This window comes from Culex quinquefasciatus, chromosome 2 (assembly GCF_015732765.1).
Source record: "Culex quinquefasciatus strain JHB chromosome 2, VPISU_Cqui_1.0_pri_paternal, whole genome shotgun sequence".
Classification (NCBI taxonomy): domain Eukaryota; kingdom Metazoa; phylum Arthropoda; class Insecta; order Diptera; family Culicidae; genus Culex; species Culex quinquefasciatus.
Genome location: NC_051862.1, coordinates 30,441,532 through 30,459,293, shown reverse-complemented (window position 1 = coordinate 30,459,293; position 17,762 = coordinate 30,441,532). Strand labels below are relative to the sequence as shown.

At 37.7% G+C, this 17,762-nt stretch overlaps 2 protein-coding genes across 2 annotated transcripts; both read left to right on the top strand.

Moving 5' to 3' along the window:
- The first annotated feature begins 814 nt into the window (after nt 1-814).
- Nucleotides 815-17,701, top strand: LOC6036078 (acetylcholinesterase). The gene is made up of 8 exons (XM_001846119.2): nt 815-931; nt 999-1,652; nt 7,242-7,837; nt 15,552-16,013; nt 16,068-16,592; nt 16,648-17,022; nt 17,084-17,414; nt 17,475-17,701. The coding sequence occupies exons 1-8, from the start codon at nt 859-861 to the stop codon at nt 17,576-17,578; spliced, it is 3,120 nt and encodes a 1,039-aa protein (XP_001846171.2). The 5' UTR covers nt 815-858; the 3' UTR covers nt 17,579-17,701.
- LOC6036077 lies at nt 7,074-7,914 on the top strand. The gene is made up of 2 exons (XM_001846118.2): nt 7,074-7,183; nt 7,242-7,914. The coding sequence occupies exons 1-2, from the start codon at nt 7,108-7,110 to the stop codon at nt 7,850-7,852; spliced, it is 687 nt and encodes a 228-aa protein (XP_001846170.1). The 5' UTR covers nt 7,074-7,107; the 3' UTR covers nt 7,853-7,914.
- Nucleotides 17,702-17,762: the final 61 nt, after the last annotated feature.

Here is a 17,762-nt window from a genome sequence, read left to right as displayed (position 1 = left end):
CGCTCAGTACACATTGTATAAAAAGGGGAATCACATGGCAGAGTCAACAAGCATAACAATCGCCAAATCCAGTTTTTCCTTCTCAACGAAATCATGCTGGTCGAACGAAGGGGTCGTTCACCCAACATCGAATCCAGCGCAAAACTGAACCAAATCTCGAATGCGACCCAGAAGAGCCCCCAAAAAGCTTCCCTTTTTGTCACACCCCCGCGCGCCAAACATCATCGAGCCTTCAAGAATAATCAGCTTAAAGAATAAGTGTAACAAGAACCACCAAACCAACACTGATTAGAGACACGCCGGCCTCTCAGCTGGAATCAGTCGAAGCCCGTCTCCTAACTGTATAACGACAATCTCGCGCGTTCATGATGCGAATCTCTCCCGCAAGTTTTTGGACAACTTTGCGCACGCTGTGCGCCTTAAAATCTTGCGTTATCGTTCTTACGAGAGTTTTGAGGAAAAGTGGTAGATTTATGTTGCTTGAAATGTTTGCAAAACCCGTTTCTGCAATGAGGTAATAAAATCGGGAATCCCAACGCAACAATCTAGAATCTCTGCAAGCCATCAATCAACACGTCCCGCAGCTAACGATCATCAGCCTCTGGAGACCGCTGGGTGTTCCAGAAGAGCGATTGATCTCTCGCGTGGTGCGCCCAACTCCGCGAGTTCCAGGAATCAATCTCCCCCCGGACAGCTCTAACACCCATCCATCCATCTAGCGAAACGGTGTTTGATGATCAGCTGTTTACCTGCCAGAACAAGGTGGACGGCGTTTAGTATAAATATGACACGCGAGGTTACGCAAATCATCCATTCCTGGTTGGCTGGTTGATCGTGACGGTGGTCAATTTCGGAACAATGTTGAAGTTTGTGATTTGTCTGGCATTCCTGGGCTTGGTGGCCGCCTACGACTTCAAGGATTCGTTCTACAGTGAGTGCTGGCTAGGTGATCGAGTGATCTTCGTAACCTTAAAACCCCTTCTCCCCTTCAATTTCAGACGAACTCCTGCTGGAAGATCTGCTCGACTCGGAGGATGTCCTGACCTCGGCCGATCGGTTCCGGCGTTCCCCGGCCATGGCGGACCCGGCGGACGACAAGTGCAAGAAGCAGCACCACAAGCACAAGTGCTGCAACGATGCCAACACCGACAACCTGGACAAGATCCGCGACCTCAAGAAGCAGTGCTTCAGCGAGCAGAAGACCAAGGAGCGTTCGGCGCGCGGCATGATCGACCCCGTGGACATGTTCAACTGCGAGAAGATGAACAAGACCAAGCAGGACCTGATCTGCGCCATCGAGTGCGTCGGACGCAAAAAGTCCATCCTGGACAAGGACGGAAACCTGCTCGAAGCCACCAAGCTGGTCCCGTTCGTGAAGGAAAACTTTGCCGCTGACCCGTGGCAAGAGCCTCTCGTGGAGGGCTTCGTCGATACCTGCCTGAAGGAGGTCGCGGAAAAGATGGCCGCCAAGACGGAGGAGTTCCGGTGCAATCCGGCCTCGTCCCACTTTGGCTACTGCATGTGGCGCCAGACGACGATGGCCTGCCCCAAGGAAAAGCAGGAGCAGTCGAAAAAGTGCGAAAAGATCCGCGAGAAGCTGGCCAACAACGAACCGATTACGATGTTCGGCAAGCATGACTTTGATGACAACTGAGCGTGATGATCTATAGTTGAGTGATGGAAATAAAGATGTGATGATTGCATGTGGAAAAATGTGCCCATTGTTTCGATGACAATGCCTAATTGACGAGTTATGATCGTTTTTGTATAAAGTTTATCTATAAAAAGCAAAATAAACACAAAACTAGGCCACTGAGGGGGTTCCCATAATTTACATTCCAGTTGGACATATTAGTAATGGTAAATTAATGCTTTCTTTTTTGCTGCCAATTCTGATTCGTTTTTATTTGCTCAGCCATTAGCACCTTTTAACTTTGATGTTTGATGCTCGAAGCTCGTTTAACAATCTCATTCAACCATTTTGCCTTCCTCACTGAGGTAAGGCTATAATCCTGCTCTAAAAATGAACTTTTCACAGAAAGCTCGTAGACCCACCTTCATGTATACCTATCGACTCAGAATCGAAAACTGATCAAATGTCTGTGTGTGTGTATGTGACCAAAATTCTCACTGAGTTTTCTCAGCACTGGCTGAACCGATTTTGATCAAACCAGTTGCATTCGATTTGGCTTAAGGTCCCATACGTACCTATTGATTTTTATAAAGTTTCGATATGTAGTTCAAAAGTTATGTATAAAAATGTGTTTTTGTATTTATCCGGATGTTGGATAAGTGACCAGAAATCGATTCAAATATCGTCATGTTATACATCGTTGGTTAGGTAATCGCAACGAGTCCAAAACATCAAAGATCTGGCAACCCTGTCTCGAGTTATAACCACTTAAGTGATATTTATGTACTTTTTTGAGGCCGTAACCTAAATGTATTAAAACTATGTCCGAATCTATCATCCAACTCACCGTTGGTTAAGTAATTGAAAGAACTTTCCAACGAGTCCAAAACATCAAAGATCTGATGTACTTTTTGAGGCCAGATCTCACTTAAATGTATTAAAACTATATATCCGGATCCATAATCCAACCCATCGCACAGTGGGCGAAATGGAACCCAAAATCGGACTTAATTGAACGCGGCTGGTTCCCTGGTATGAATAATACTGTTTCTAATGGAAAAAAATTCGGTGAATCGATTGGTGATGGTTTCATCCACCGCACGAAACGGCAAAGGGTCCATTTTGCCCCAATTCCCCATTTTTTAACATTTTTTCTTGAAAATCGGTCTGTATTTAGAGCGGAGGCTTTATGCGGCCTTCCAAAATGCACTTAACTTATGTGAAAATGTCCCAGGAATCCAGTAAAAATAACCACTTGCTCCGCAAAAATCATCTAGGGTCCATTTAACCCCAATTCCGCTATAAAAGCATTTTTGGCCGTTTTCAAATGTTAGGTCAGATTTTAAAAATCTGAAAATATTTTTATCGTAAAGATCAAACAATTTTACATTAGAATGACGATTTACACTTGAAAGTTTGACACATTTATGTTGATATAGAAATTAAACTAAATAAAAAGATTGAAGAATCACTTTTGGGCCAATTTTCCCAAACGCAGAATAAACTGCCTTTCACATACATTTTATTTTTATCAACATAAATCTGTCAAAATATCAAGTGCAAATCGTCATTTTTATGTAAAATTGTCTGATCTTTACGATAAAAATATTTTCAGATTTTTAAAATCTGACCTAACATTTGAAAACGGCCAAAAATGCTTTTATAGCGGAATTGGGGTTAAATTGACCCTAGATGATTTTTGCGGTGCAAGTGGTTATTTTTACTGGATTCCTGGGACATTTTCACATAAGTTAAGTGCATTTTGAAGGCCGCATAAAGCCTCCGCTCTAAATACAGACCGATTTTCAAGAAAATGTTAAAAATGGGGAATTGGGGCAAAATGGACCCTTTGCCGTTTCGTGCGGTGGATGAAACCATCACCAATCGATTCCCCGGATTTTTTTACATAAGAAACACTATTATTCATACCAGGGAACCAGCCGCGTTCAATTAAGTCCGATTTTGGGTTCCATTTCGCCCACTGTGCATCGTTGGATGGCTAATCATAAAACCTTTCCTGTGTCGATTTATGACCACTTAAGTGATTTTAATGTACTTTTTTTTGGCGGATTTTAAGAAAAACTAGATGAAATTTGTGTCCAAACCCTTCGAATCACCAATAGTTGGTAAAGAGTGAGGAAGGCACCAACCACTTAGGTAGATTAAGTTAGTTTTTTTTATGTTAAGCTAGCTTTAAATTTTCCTCAATTTTATTTTGAATTTTACTACAAAAATTAAATAAGAAATTGACCTAAAACGAAAAAAGGATTGACCAGACTACCACAATTTGAAATTCTGCTTGTCATGCTAGACTTGCAGAAATCTGAATCTGGAAAACACATAATTTTATGGCACTTTACGAGCGATTAATTGCCGATAGGTTCGTTTTATGGTCCAATGCGGTTGAGGATCCCAAAGACTTATTTCACCTTTTTCTGCTCTGTTTTCGGTTTATTTGGATACTTCATGCCTTAAAGCTTAAGAAAAAAATCAGTGACTATTGAACATTTAAAAGAAATTTTGAAGAAACGAAAGAATAGAACATTTCATATCCGATAAAAAATCCATTTGCGTCGATAAATTTTGATTTTGCAAAAAAAAATGATTCAAAATTATTGCAGGGTGGCCAACCAAATCACATTTTCGAATTCCCGACGTTTGGGTGATCAAATAATAGGCATTTTAAATCAAATAAAGACTAAAAATTAAAAACTGTTTGAAAAACAGTAATATTAAAGATCGAATAAAATTTCTGAGCTCAAAAAAATAAACAATAGAATGTTTTAATAAAGACTTGACAAAAAATAAAACGTTGGAATTTTTAATTCAGATAATCAAACGCTTTACAAAAAAAAATCTAAATTTATTTAAAAAGTTTTTTTTTGCTCGATTTGAAGTGGATGGGAGGGGATGGGAATAAGCAAAAAAAGTGAAAAACGTCAACAAACGAAAAAAAGACAGAACGAAGTTTGTCGGGTAAGGCTTGTATTTTATAATTCTGCATGCAAATATTATTTTTGCCGAGTTTATTTTAAATTTAGTGGATGTTAAAATTCAGTTTGAACATTCGCTGTTGGTTTATGGAGTGTCAGTGGTAAAGTTTTTTTATCTGTCAGTGTTTTATAGTTTTTTTTATTAAGATGCTTTACAACTATTTTTTTTGCCAAATTTGTAAAAAAAAATAGTAAAAATTGATTTTTTTAATGGTAAAAGAATTTGCTTGGCTTTTTACGACTTTTGGTCGAACAATCAAAAATTTCGAATTCTCGGTTTGAGGTGACTAACCTGTACGTTAAAAGTGTAAATAACAATAAAAAACACATTTATTTTCAAGTTTAGTTGATCTGTCAGATGACCAAAAAAGGCAACTTTTGAGCATACGAAAAGTATGGACAAACCTTTTTTACCAAAAGATTAATATTGAAAAAAATATACAGTCCAGACTCGATTATCCGAAGACCTCGAAAAAATTTCATTTCGGATAATCGAAACTTCGGATATTCGATTCCGTAAGTTGCAATTGTAATTACATGAAAATTTTCACAAAAATACGTATTTTTTCCTACAGTTTGAAAATGCAATGTTTCTAAAAAAATATTGTTTCAGTTATACGAGTATCAAATGATCGGAAGTTTTTCATATAATTTGAAAGTTATGACACACATTTTTGAAAAAACTTTTTCAAAAAAATTACGCATTTTCAAAAAAATGCTAAAGAAGTTAGTTTTTTTTATAATCAATTAATCAGAATTTTTAAAACATTTCGAAAATGATAACACATATTTGTAAAAATACTCAAAATTTTCTCAATGCTCATAATTTCATTCTATACATTTTAATACATTTTTTTATTTAAAAAATACTGAAAACTTTAGTTTTTTAAAATATAAGTATGAAATGATCGGGATTTTTAAACATTCATACAAGTTAAAACACATTTTTTTTGAAAATGATAAAAATTTTCACAGCTTTACGTATTTTTGAAAAAATACAAAAAAAATCAAAAAGACGCATTTTTGTGAAAATTTTGAGTAATTCACAAAAAATATTAATACTATCGAAATGTATGAAAAAAACCCAATCATTTGATATCCATATTATAAGAAAAAGAATTGAAATTTTTGGTATTTTTCGGAAATACATAGTTTTGTGAAATTTTGCGTATTTCAGAAAAATATATTATTTCCACCGAAATGTATGAAAAAATCCTATCATTTGATACCCATATTGTAAAAAACTTAAATTTTAAGTTTTTTTTTTCCAAAAATACGTAGTTTTGTGAAAATTTTTAGTATTTTCAAAAATGTGTGTTATAACTTTCGAAATGATTGAAAAATCCCGATCATTTGATTCCCATAAAGCAAAATCAATAATTTTGAGGATGTTTTCTAGGAAAAAATGCATTTTCAAAATACAAGAAAATTCATATTTTTGTGAAAAATTTTCATGTTATTATAAATGCATTAAAAACTGACACCATCCATATTCTAAAACATTATATTTTTTAATGTTTGGATGATTTTTCTCAGAATTATATCCAATGTCTCCCGTATAGCCAAAATCCCATAAGCTTTTTGCCTCAGTTATGTTGCTTCCCCCATATAATATGCGGCGCTAAACCGAGGCATGCCAATAAACGTAACTTCGGATAATCGAGGTATTCGACGCCAAGTCTGTACTGTATTGACGAAATAAAAAAAAAAGTTTTAAGCAGTAAGCATTGAAAAATAAATTTTAAATATAACAATTAAAGAAAAAAAATCAATTTAAGCAAAAAAAACCAAAACTATAAGGCCGATGCAAATATTTAAAAAAGTTTTTGTCCCTCGGCCCTGGCCGAGGTCAAGGGGGGGCAAAAAAAATATAAAAATTTAAATAACAAGCCATAATCTTCACATTTAAATGAAAAAAGTGTTTTAAAATGCATTTTACACTAGTTCAGTTGTTTTGCAATAATTAGTTTCCAAAAAATCTAAGATCTGACAAAAACAAAAATTGTATCGAAAAAAAAGATTTTGCATCGAAAATTTTTAAAAAATCTTAAGATTTTTTAATAAACCCAAACATGCTAAAAATGATTTTAAACGCAGGAGAATGTATTTTATTTTGATTTCAGCTGGTTGCACTTGAATTTTCATTGAAATTTTGAAGTTTATTGTAAAAATATTTTTTTTGCCCTCTGATTTTTTGGGCCAATTTTGACGAGGGGGGGGGGGGGGGGTGACAAAAACTTTAAAAATATTTGTATCAGCCTAAAAGCAAACAACAAAAGTAAGCGAAATGTTCAACCTGCTGAGAGAATTATTCAAAACAAGATTCTAAATTATAACCCGCAAAGCGAAACCAGTTCTTCCAGAAATTTCATTCCAAATGCGCTTGGTGCATTTAGAACCAAAATCGAAATCGATATAAAATTGGGTCCATTTCTGTTCTGCCTCTCACAACGTTTACAACGATTCTACCGCAAAGTGAAAATGTTGCGACTGGTGCTCACAGTGTGTTTCTTGTTAAGTCCTGGCTGGGCGTATGACTTCAAGGATTCGTACTACAGTAAGTTTTTTTTGTAGATGTTTTGAACAATTGTCTAATTATCGTCTAAAATTTGCAGATGATTTCATCCTGGAGAACTTCTACACCTACCAAACCAAAAACCCAAACCTGTTGAAAATTGGCGAACCCCAAGATGGCACCTGCAAGCGACCCCTCAAGTACCACTGCTGTGACAATCTGAACGAGGAGCAGAACCTGCAGCTGGAGGTGTCCAAAATCGAATGCTTCGTCGAGCACGTCCTGACCAGTGCCGAGGGCGTCATCGATGCCAAAAAGATCGCCGGCCCGTTGGACATATTTTCGTGCGAAAAGCTCAAGAAAATGCAGGAGGAATTTGTGTGCGTGTCGCAGTGCGTTGCCCGGAAGTGGAACATGACCGACGAGGCCGGAGATTTGTTCAGCGCCGAAGCGGTCGGCCCGATCGTTAAGAAGTTCTACGCCGAACAGGTGTACGAAGATGCGCAGGTTGACAGGTTTGTTAAAGAGTGCGTGGAATACACGGACAAGTACGCGGCTGCCACCACCGAACCGCAGTGTAATCCGGCGGCCAGCAGTTTTGCGTACTGTATGTGGCGCAAATCGAACCTGGAATGTCCGGACGCCAAGCGGGACACGTCGGCGGCCTGCGAGCAGCTGCGGGATAAGCTGACGGAGGCAGGGGAGGAATGAGCAATTGGTGAACCTTGAATCGCAAATCCTTTTTTAATAAATCACAATAAAAAGGCAATAAACTGGTTATCTGAACTTTCACTTTCAACTACATATCACGGACATCCAAATCAGTTTTCAATTTTTTAATAAGTGAATTCTTTACAATGGAAAATCGTATTTGATAAGACTTCATGGTTTACCACTGAAAAAAATATCTCATTTTCAAGAATTCCATCTGTCAAGATGGCCCATCCCTTACAATGAAACATTACCAGGAATGAATCATTTCCCAGAAATGTGTGTTGTTGCTGTCTGGATTTTTTTTTTTCAAAAATTGATTTATTTTTATGAGATTTGATAATAAAACTCGTATAAGTTCTGTTTCTCTTTGGTAGATTCTAACCTTCAAATCCTTTAATTCTCAAAATTTTTGAAACTTAAAATCTATACATATAAAAAATTTCGACGGTTTTGTTCGAACGCGAATCAGTTCAATACGGAGCGTCGGATCTAGGTGATCTTTGTTGCATTGTATTAGTTTAAGTCCAAGGAAGATCCTTACGCCAAAAAGTGACAACTTTGGCCACTCTAGAACCGAGTCCAGAAAATCTGCAGATTCGTAAAAAAAAACCAAAATTTAATTTTCTAATCTTTACAAAAAGAGAGAATAGCTTTTTTAATGATTTTTCTTCACAGAACGGTTAAGCTAAAAACAATATAACAAAAACAAAAACAAAACAAAATCAAAATCAAAAAGCAAAAATCAAAATCAAAAAGCAAAACGCAAAACGCAAAAAGCAAAAAGCAAAAAGCAAAAAGCAAAAAGCAAAAAGCAAAAAGCAAAAAGCAAAAAGCAAAAAGCAAAAAGCAAAAAGCAAAAAGCAAAAAGCAAAAAGCAAAAAGCAAAAGCAAAAGCAAAAGCAAAAAGCAAAAGCAAAAGCAAAAGCAAAAGCAAAAGCAAAAGCAAAAAGCAAAAAGCAAAAAGCAAAAAGCAAAAAGCAAAAAGCAAAAAGCAAAAAGCAAAAAGCAAAAAGCAAAAAGCAAAAAGCAAAAAGCAAAAAGCAAAAAGCAAAAAGCAAAAAGCAAAAAGCAAAAAGCAAAAAGCAAAAAGCAAAAAGCAAAAAGCAAAAGCAAAAAGCAAAAGCAAAAGCAAAGCAAAAGCAAAAGCAAAAGCAAAAGCAAAAAGCAAAAAGCAAAAGCAAAAAGCAAAAGCAAAAAGCAAAAAGCAAAAAGCAAAAAGCAAAAAGCAAAAAGCAAAAAGCAAAAAGCAAAAAGCAAAAAGCAAAAAGCAAAAAGCAAAAAGCAATAAGCAAAAAGCAAAAAGCAAAAAACTCTAGTAATGATTTAACGAATAATAAAATATGTTCAGTTAAACTTATCCTTAAACCCAAAAAGGAATGTCTAAGATAACGAACATCATGACCGATTATTATCTTTCATTGAATTAATCCTATTGAATCGGGTACAAAACAGAAGAAAACACGTCATCACAACGATTTGTTTACGTTAACGTTGTTTTATCGAGTACGCCGATTTTTTTTTATCGAACTCTGCTTATCACTCACCTATAGGATGAGCAAAACACACCTGAGAGTTATATTTTAATTAGCTTCCAGGTGTGAGTTTGTATGGGTAGATATCGCGCGCTGCCACAGTCAAAATCGTACCCATAGCTTAATCCTTTTTTGTGTGATAAAAGTGATAAGCTGGACAGGACACGTGTACGAGGGGAAAATGTGAGTTTATCGTGGGGAAATATATTTAAGGTCGACGCATCACTTGCGCCCAACTAGTTGATTTTGGTTCGTCTTCGCGGAATATTGAAGCAAAAAATATCGAATGACAAACTATGGACACTTGAAGTGCATGTGACAAGTGAAATTAAACGGGATATTTTAGCAAAATTTGTACAAAAAGGTACCAGTTTTAAATCAATATTTAAAAAATAAGAACACTAGTTAATTGTGTTACTTAGTGTTTTGTGTGCGGTATTTAAATTGTAAAAACAACGGAAAAACGTTACTTAATCCACCCTTAGGTGGTTGGTGCCTTCCTCTCATTCAAAGGGTAATGCTATCCAAAATAGACACGCTCGTGGGAAGGTCTTTAAATTACCTATCCAAAGATAGGTCGCATGATATATTTGGAATACGTTTTCATCTAAATATCTGAGAACTAGCCTCCAAAAAGTGTATAAATAACTCTTAAGTGCTTATAACTTTTGATAGGGTTGTCAGATCTTCAATGTTTTGGACGCGTTGGAAAGGTCTTTTGATTACCTGTTCAACGACGGGTTGCATGATAGATCCGGACAACGTTTTCATCGTGATATCTGAGATCCGGCTTCCAAAAAGTGCATAAATTACACTTAATTGCTAATAACTTTTGATAGGGTTGTCAGATCTTCAATATATTGGTCGCGTTGAAAAGGTCTTTTAAATACCTTTCTAAAAATGTATAACATGCTGGGGTTTCTTACAAAAACCACCCTTTTTACAATCTTCCGGACTTTAGTCAAAATCGTTTTTTTAGCATAACTTTTGAAGTACTTTACTAAACTTCATAATTTTCAATAGGGACTTATGGGACCCCAAGACGAATCGAATGAGACCAAAACGGTCCAAATCGGTTAAGCCAGTGCTGAGATAATCGAGTGCATATTTTTTGGTGCACAGACCCACATCCCTACACACACACACACAGACATTTGCTCAGAATTCGATTCTGAGTCGATAGGTATACATGAAGGTGGGTCTAGGAGGTCTTATTGAGAATTTCAGTTTTCGAGTGATTTTATAGCCTTTCCTCAGTAAGGTGAGGAAGGCAAAACTCGAACAAACTGGAAATAGTTGGCACAGTGTCAAGTGTTTTAAAAAGTACAATCGATATCGACAATTATTCTACAGGGAAATCTTGCATACAGTTAAACCTCTTTTTACGCGGTGCGTTACGTTTCATAACTTCTCTATTTCTCTGGAACGATGCAACATTTTTATATTCTTTTAAAAGCAATTTGTAGGATTGGTTCAGATCTACAAAACGCTTTTTGAAGCTTGCAAAAATTTTGTATGGTTTTGGAGAAATCGACGAAATAAAAAACGTAACGCCACCGCGTAAAAAGAGGTTTCTCTATGCAAAGATAAAAAATAAAAAATGCAAAGATGAAAATGTATCACGAGTTAATCATAAATTGGTTATTATTTTATCAATATTTGGTTGAAATTCATCAACATGGTCACATTTAAAAAAATCTTTAAGGAAACTTAATTTAAAAAAAAATAAAAGGAACGGTACAAAATCCTACTTTTCCAAAAATATCTATAGAGCCTGTAGGTGATTTTTAGTCAAATAACTAAGATGTCTTTATTCGATCATCAAACTAATCGTTTACGGCATCAATTTGATTACACCCGTTAAGACTTCCCCTAAAACCAACCCCTTTTTCTTAGCTCAAGGCATCGGGACTTTTTTCCCCGACGTTTCTCCCGACTCAAATGAGCTCATCGAAAGAACCCGCGAGGAGTTCAGCTTCGGCTTATATTTGTACTCATTTAGGAATCTACCGTAACTGCATCCAGTGCAACGTAACGAGCTTCGCTCAGTACCGTTTAGGACGTTCGAGCAACCAGTCGGAACAGTGTGTTTAGTGTGCATCGCGGCGAATTTCGATTCGAGTGCAGTTACGATACAAAAATAGGAAAACCCGAAAGGAAAAGGAGGATTTTACTCGAAAACTGGGAAAGGTTGCGCGTGACGCATGGTGGTGAGCTGTGGTTGGAAGAAGCTTTAGAAAAGTGAGTTTGGAACCGATATACTATAATTCTTAAAATTTTATTTTTCAAACTTGAAATCGATCTCAAGTGAAACTTCAGAATAAAAATTAAGGGACTGACAATTATCTAAAAGTATAGTATGATTTCATCAATCGTTTTGTTATTAATTAAAAATATTCAACTTTTTTCCCTAACATTTTTACTGAATGAAATTTAAAAAAAAATAGCACATGCGTTACGCTCAGTATTTCGTCCATTTCTCAAAATCATAACATTTTTGTAGTCTTTACAAAAAAAAATATGACTTTTACTCATAACGAACAAGTTGCTGTTTATAAAAGTAACGTTGTAATGCAGGGGTGCCCAAACATTTTGCCCTACGGGCCAGATCTGATTTTTCTGAAGCAGTGGCGGGCCGGAACTAATATTTGATAAAAGTTGAAAATGTAAACACATTTTTTTTTTCAATTTTCTTATGATTGGGTTCTTCTAAAGTAAATACATAAAAGAACTAGTGTTGCAAATATGATTCATATATCTTGATTATAAGAATGAAAAACAAAGATAACATTCAAAAATGTGTTTTTTTACTTATTTTATTTTTTTTTTTGTTTAAAATTGTATAGATATTGTTTTTGACGATTTTAAATACCTTGATATATATTTTTTATTAAAAAAAACATTCAAATTTCAATGATTGCTGCATTTTTTATGTTTTTGATACATTTTTTATTATTTTTAAAATATTTGCAGGAATCTATTTTCAGTATGATTAATTCGATTTTTTAAACTTAAAAAAACTGTATCACTAAAATGTTGTTCATGAAAAATACATTAGTTTCGCTTACTTATTTATAAAAAAAGGAAATAGGACAAAACTGCAATTTGAAGTAAACACAGTTAAAGCTGAATAAAATAACATTTTGTCTCTTTTTGTAAATTTTAAGACAACAATCCAAGTTTTTTTTTTTAAATTCCACAATTTTACAAAATGGACAATTTTGTTTTCCTGGACAATTTTTCAATTAAAAAATGTCAATATAAAAATTATAAGAATTAAATTCAACCATGAAAAATGTTCTTATAATATGTTAAAACTTGATCTCAAGCTTTTTTTTTTTATTCAGACAATTTTTTTATTTATTTAATACTTCATGAACAGCTTTAAGGGCCGGCCATAGAACTATTTTAAAAAGCCGTCGCGGGCCGGATGAAAGGGCTTCAGGGCCGGATCCGGCCCGCGGGCCGGACTTTGGGCAGGCCTGTTGTAATGCGTTACGCTTTGCAGTTAGTCGATTTCTCATTATTACCACCTTTTGAAATATTTTTATTTTAGTTTATTCCCCTTGCGTCAATCAAAAAATCTAATGCGTCAATCTAAGATTTGTTTTAAAAGATTGTTTAAGGCTACGGGCCAAATTTACAAAATAAATTATTTAAAAAAATGCATTTTCGGAATCGCAGAGCCACAAGGAAAAACATGTTAGAAAATTTTTCAAGCTGTTTAGTTTTTTTTTTTTTTTTTCAAAAAATGTAAGATTCGCCGAAAACAACATTTTAGAAAAAAAAAACTCTTACAGCCTAACAGTTCATCGGAAATTCACTAAAATTCCAAATAATGCTCAAAATGATTCTAAACGCAGAGGAACGCATTTTTAATAAATTTCAGCGATTGTTCTTTAAATGTCAAAGATATTTTGAAGGTTTTTTTTTTTTTTTTAATAAAGTTATGTTTACCCCCAATTACTCAAGCCAATATTTAATAATGAGGGGGGAGGGACGAGTTGGTCGACAAAACTTTGTAAAATATTTGCAACAGCCTTATTCCTCCGATTTCAACATTTTGTCTGCCTTCATCAGATGGTAGTAAATCAGATTCGTTAGCCAACTGTCTTTAGAGAATAATCAGGATAATCAGTTCGATTCTCGAGGGAAGGATTCTAAGTGCAAAGTAAGTTTTAGGGTCAGTTCATAAAAAGGGTCATCATAATTTTCAAATTGGAATATGAAATACTTATATTTTTGAAATTATTACAGATTTCTACCTAAGTTAATGAAAGTTTTGACGATATTTACTAGTTTCACTAACAAAGAAACGGATTAAATTGTTTTAATTACTAAGATTTTTTTCAAAATATGTGTGTAGTAAAATGGGGATCAAAATATTAATAAATCATAAGTTTTTTACTAAGGCCGATGCAAATATTTTTCAAAGTTTTTGTCCCTCGGCTCGGGCCGGGTTCGAGGGGGCAAAAACTAAAAAAATAAAAATGTTGAAATAACAAGCCATAGTTTCAACATTTGCACGGAAAAGGTGTTTTAAAATGTATTTTACACTAGTTCAGTTGTTTTGCAATCATTAGTTTTCGAAAAATGTTAAATTTGACGAAAACCAAAATTTTAGCGAAAAAACTTTTTGCGATAATAAACATCGAAAATTTTTAAAAATTCAAATGATTTTTAAATCAACCGAAACATGCTAAAAATGATTCTAAGCGCAGGGGAATGCATTCAAAATTAATTTCAATTGATTGCACTTAAATTTTCATTGAAATATTAGAGTTTTTTGAAAAAATATTTTTTTTGCCCCCTGATTTTTCGAGCCAACTTTGAAGGGGAGGGGGGGGGACAAAAACTTAAAATAAAATTTGTACCAGCCTAATAAAAAATAAAAAAAGACGAGCATAAAAAAGTTTGAAATAAACCTGAATTTCGAAAATGTATAAAATCACTTCACCCCAGGTTTAACATATTACAGTCAAACCTCGCATAGTGCGCAGGCGTTACGCTTTGTATTTTGTCGATTTCTCAAATACGGCATAATATTTTTGCAATCTTTCTGAAGCAATTTTGTTTTACGCGGTGGCGTTACGCTTTTTTATTTCGTCGATTTCTCTAAAACCATACAATATTTTTGCAAGCTTCAAAAAGCGTTTTGTAGATCTGAACAAAACCTACAAATTGCTTTTAATAGACTGCAAAAATAATACGTCGTTCCAGAGAAATCGACAAATTAGAAAAACGTAACGCACCGCGTAAAAAGAGGTTTCACTGTATCCCTTGAACAACGCAAAATTTTTGCAATCTTTTAAAAGCATTTGTAGGCATGTCCAGATCTCCAAAACGCTTTTTGAAGCTTGCAAAAATATCGTATGGTTTTAGAGTAGTCGGAGAAACAAAAAGCATAACGCCATAACGCCAACTCAGCTATGGTTTAAAAATGTCTTAGAATTTTGCATTAAAACCCGTACATTCTTTTGTAAGGTGGTGAGCTAAAATTGGTTCAGCCGTATATTTATAAAATGTAGGATTTTTGAAAATCTTTAAAACAAATTGCCATTTTTTTGACCACCCTACTTCGGGTAGGACCACCCTAATCGCCAAACATGAAAATATGGGTCTAATTATTTTGACCAAAAACTTCCATGCCAAATTTAGGCCAAACCAAGGCCCCTTTGATTTGGATATTACTTTATTGACGTAGAATCGCAAAGAATTTGTTTTTAAATTATTATATATTATTACAAGCTAAACCCGACAAACTTTGTCTTGTCTTTTTTCGTTTCTTGACGTTTTTAGCTTGTTTGCTTATTCAGCCTCCTGTGATCAAAATTTGATTTTACATAACTTTTCCCAAACAATCGGCAAATTTTGCGGAATCGGTTCCTCAGTGGCTAAAGTTGTCACTTTTGGCGTAAGAACTTTCCTTAAAGAAGATTAATTCGTAAAATTGTATACAAATGAATTCACACAACAATATCCAGTCACCCACAAGTGCTGCAATTTCTTCACAAGTTCAGTGTCACTTCTAAATCCCACACTGAGATAAGATTGCACACATATTTCTTCCCTTCCCAACGCCGTTTGTCGACCTAAAGCCTAATCATTTTTATCAAACATAATCTCCCCCTTTTTCAGGAAGCCCCTTTCAAACTCCTCCATAATCCGCCATGTCCCCGCTGTCCAAAATGCTGACCCAGCGATTGGGCGCCCTCGCCCAGCAAAATACCCGACGACCTGCTGCCACCAGCCTGTTCCACCCCTCGTTCCGGCTGTTCTCCGCGGAACCCAACCCAGACTCCACCCATCCATCCAGCGAATCCTCACATCTCCCACTGGTCGACCTCCCCGGCCAGGGCAAACTCCGCGGATCGCTGACCAAGGGCGCCTGGAGTGGCGTCCCCATCCAGCAGTTCCTAAACGTTCGCTACGCAGAACCTGCCACCGGATCGCGCCGCTTCAAGGCCCCGCTTCCAGCGGAGCCCTGGGAGGGGGTGCGAGACGTTTCGAAGCGGGGTCGTGCGGCTCCGTACTACGGCGATATGAAGAAGCTGCCGAAGGAGGAGCTGCAGGCGACGCTGGGGGAGCTGGAGGACTGCATCAGCTTGTGCGTGTACACGAAGGATGTAGGTATAGGTTTGGTTGGCAGGTTTTTTGGGTCTAATCTTTTTGTGTTGTAGCTTACAGCTAAGAAGCCGGTGATCGTGTACATACACGGAGGTGGATTCTACAGCGGAAGCGCTTCCCAGCATCCGCCGGAGTATCTGCTGGAGAAGGACGTGGTCTTGGTGGTACCTCAGTACAGACTGGCTGCCCTCGGGTTTCTTTCAACTAAAACGGAGAACATACCCGGCAACGCCGCGATCCAGGACGTTCTGTTGGCATTCCAGTGGGTTAAGAAGTACATCGCACACTTTGGAGGTGATCCCGACCAGGTGACCGCTTTTGGACAGTCCGCCGGAGCCGGGATCATCTCGGCGTTGACGTTCAGTCCGGCAGCGGACGAGTCCCTGTTCGGTAAGGTGATCCTGAACTCGGGTGCAGGGTTGGCGAGCAGCTGGTCGGTGGACTACAACCCGGAGCGTAACGCTAGGGATATCGCACGACGCGCTGGATGTGACCCGAAGGCGCCCCTTGCGGAGGTTGAGAAATTCCTGCTCGAGCTGGACACGTACACGCTGTTGAAGTCGTTCTCGCAGCATATGGTAAGATGAGCGTGATCATCTACTTGATCGAGACTAATGAGCTTTCTTCCAACAGTGGCAAGGAACTCCCAACGGGATCAACACCATTGGAGGACATCGCTTCACGATCGGAGGTCCGTCGGGGGTCTTCCCGAAGACCCCGTACGAGGTCATGAAGCGCGGTGGTGGACGCAAGAATCTCCCCATGCTGACCGGAGTCGTGAAGCACGAGGGAACGTTCCCGCTGGTGGACATCTGCGTGATCCTCGCCCACATGAAGCTACTGGGGAACAAGGACTTTATGCGGCACGATCTGCTGGAGGAGCTGTCCCGCATTCTGGCCGTCAACGAGAACAGCAACTCGTTGGGACCGTTGACCGCCAAGGCGATGTTCAACGCCGAAGATCTCAGTTCGGGAGATTTCCGCAAGCTGATCCCCAGCTTGATCGATGTAAGTACAGAGAGGATCTTCGGTACCGTAAGATCACCTAATCCTCCTATTTCTCTTCAAGTACTGCGGCACGACGATCATCAAGGCGACCACGCTGCGATCAGCCCAGTACAACAGCCGCCACTGTCCGGACCGGACGTTCGTGTACAGCTTCGACTACCAGGGCGAGCATACGCGCTTCGGATACGACCAGGACATCAGCAAGATTCCGTTCGACGGCGGCGTCCACCACACCAACGACCTGCTGTACCTGTTCCCGTACCCCAAATCGGCAGCGCAGCTGAACGCCGCCGACACCGAGATCGCGAAGCGCATGGTCGAGCTGTGGAGCTCGTTCGCGATCGACGGAGTCCCACGGACGCCGGATCTTCCCGAATGGCCAGCGTTTAAGAGTAAGTTGATCGAGCGATCGTGCTTTGAAACTGGTGTACTAACCGCCTCTCGTTACCCAGATATCTACGGCCCGTACCTGCACATCGACAAGCAGTTCTCCATCGGACAGAACTTCCTGGACGAGATGACGGTCGCGACTGATGAGGCCCGCAGGGCCAAGTGAATCAGCTGTTCTGGTCACACGCTTAGTAACCAAAACACACCACAAAGAATTACCCTAAGAGCTTAGCATGTTAAGTAACTTTAAGATAGTCGACTAGCCAAAATAAATCTCTAGATAAACGAATATCTTCCGCGTCATTTCGCTTTATCAAACGATATCGGTTGAAGAATCCCGTCGGTAACAC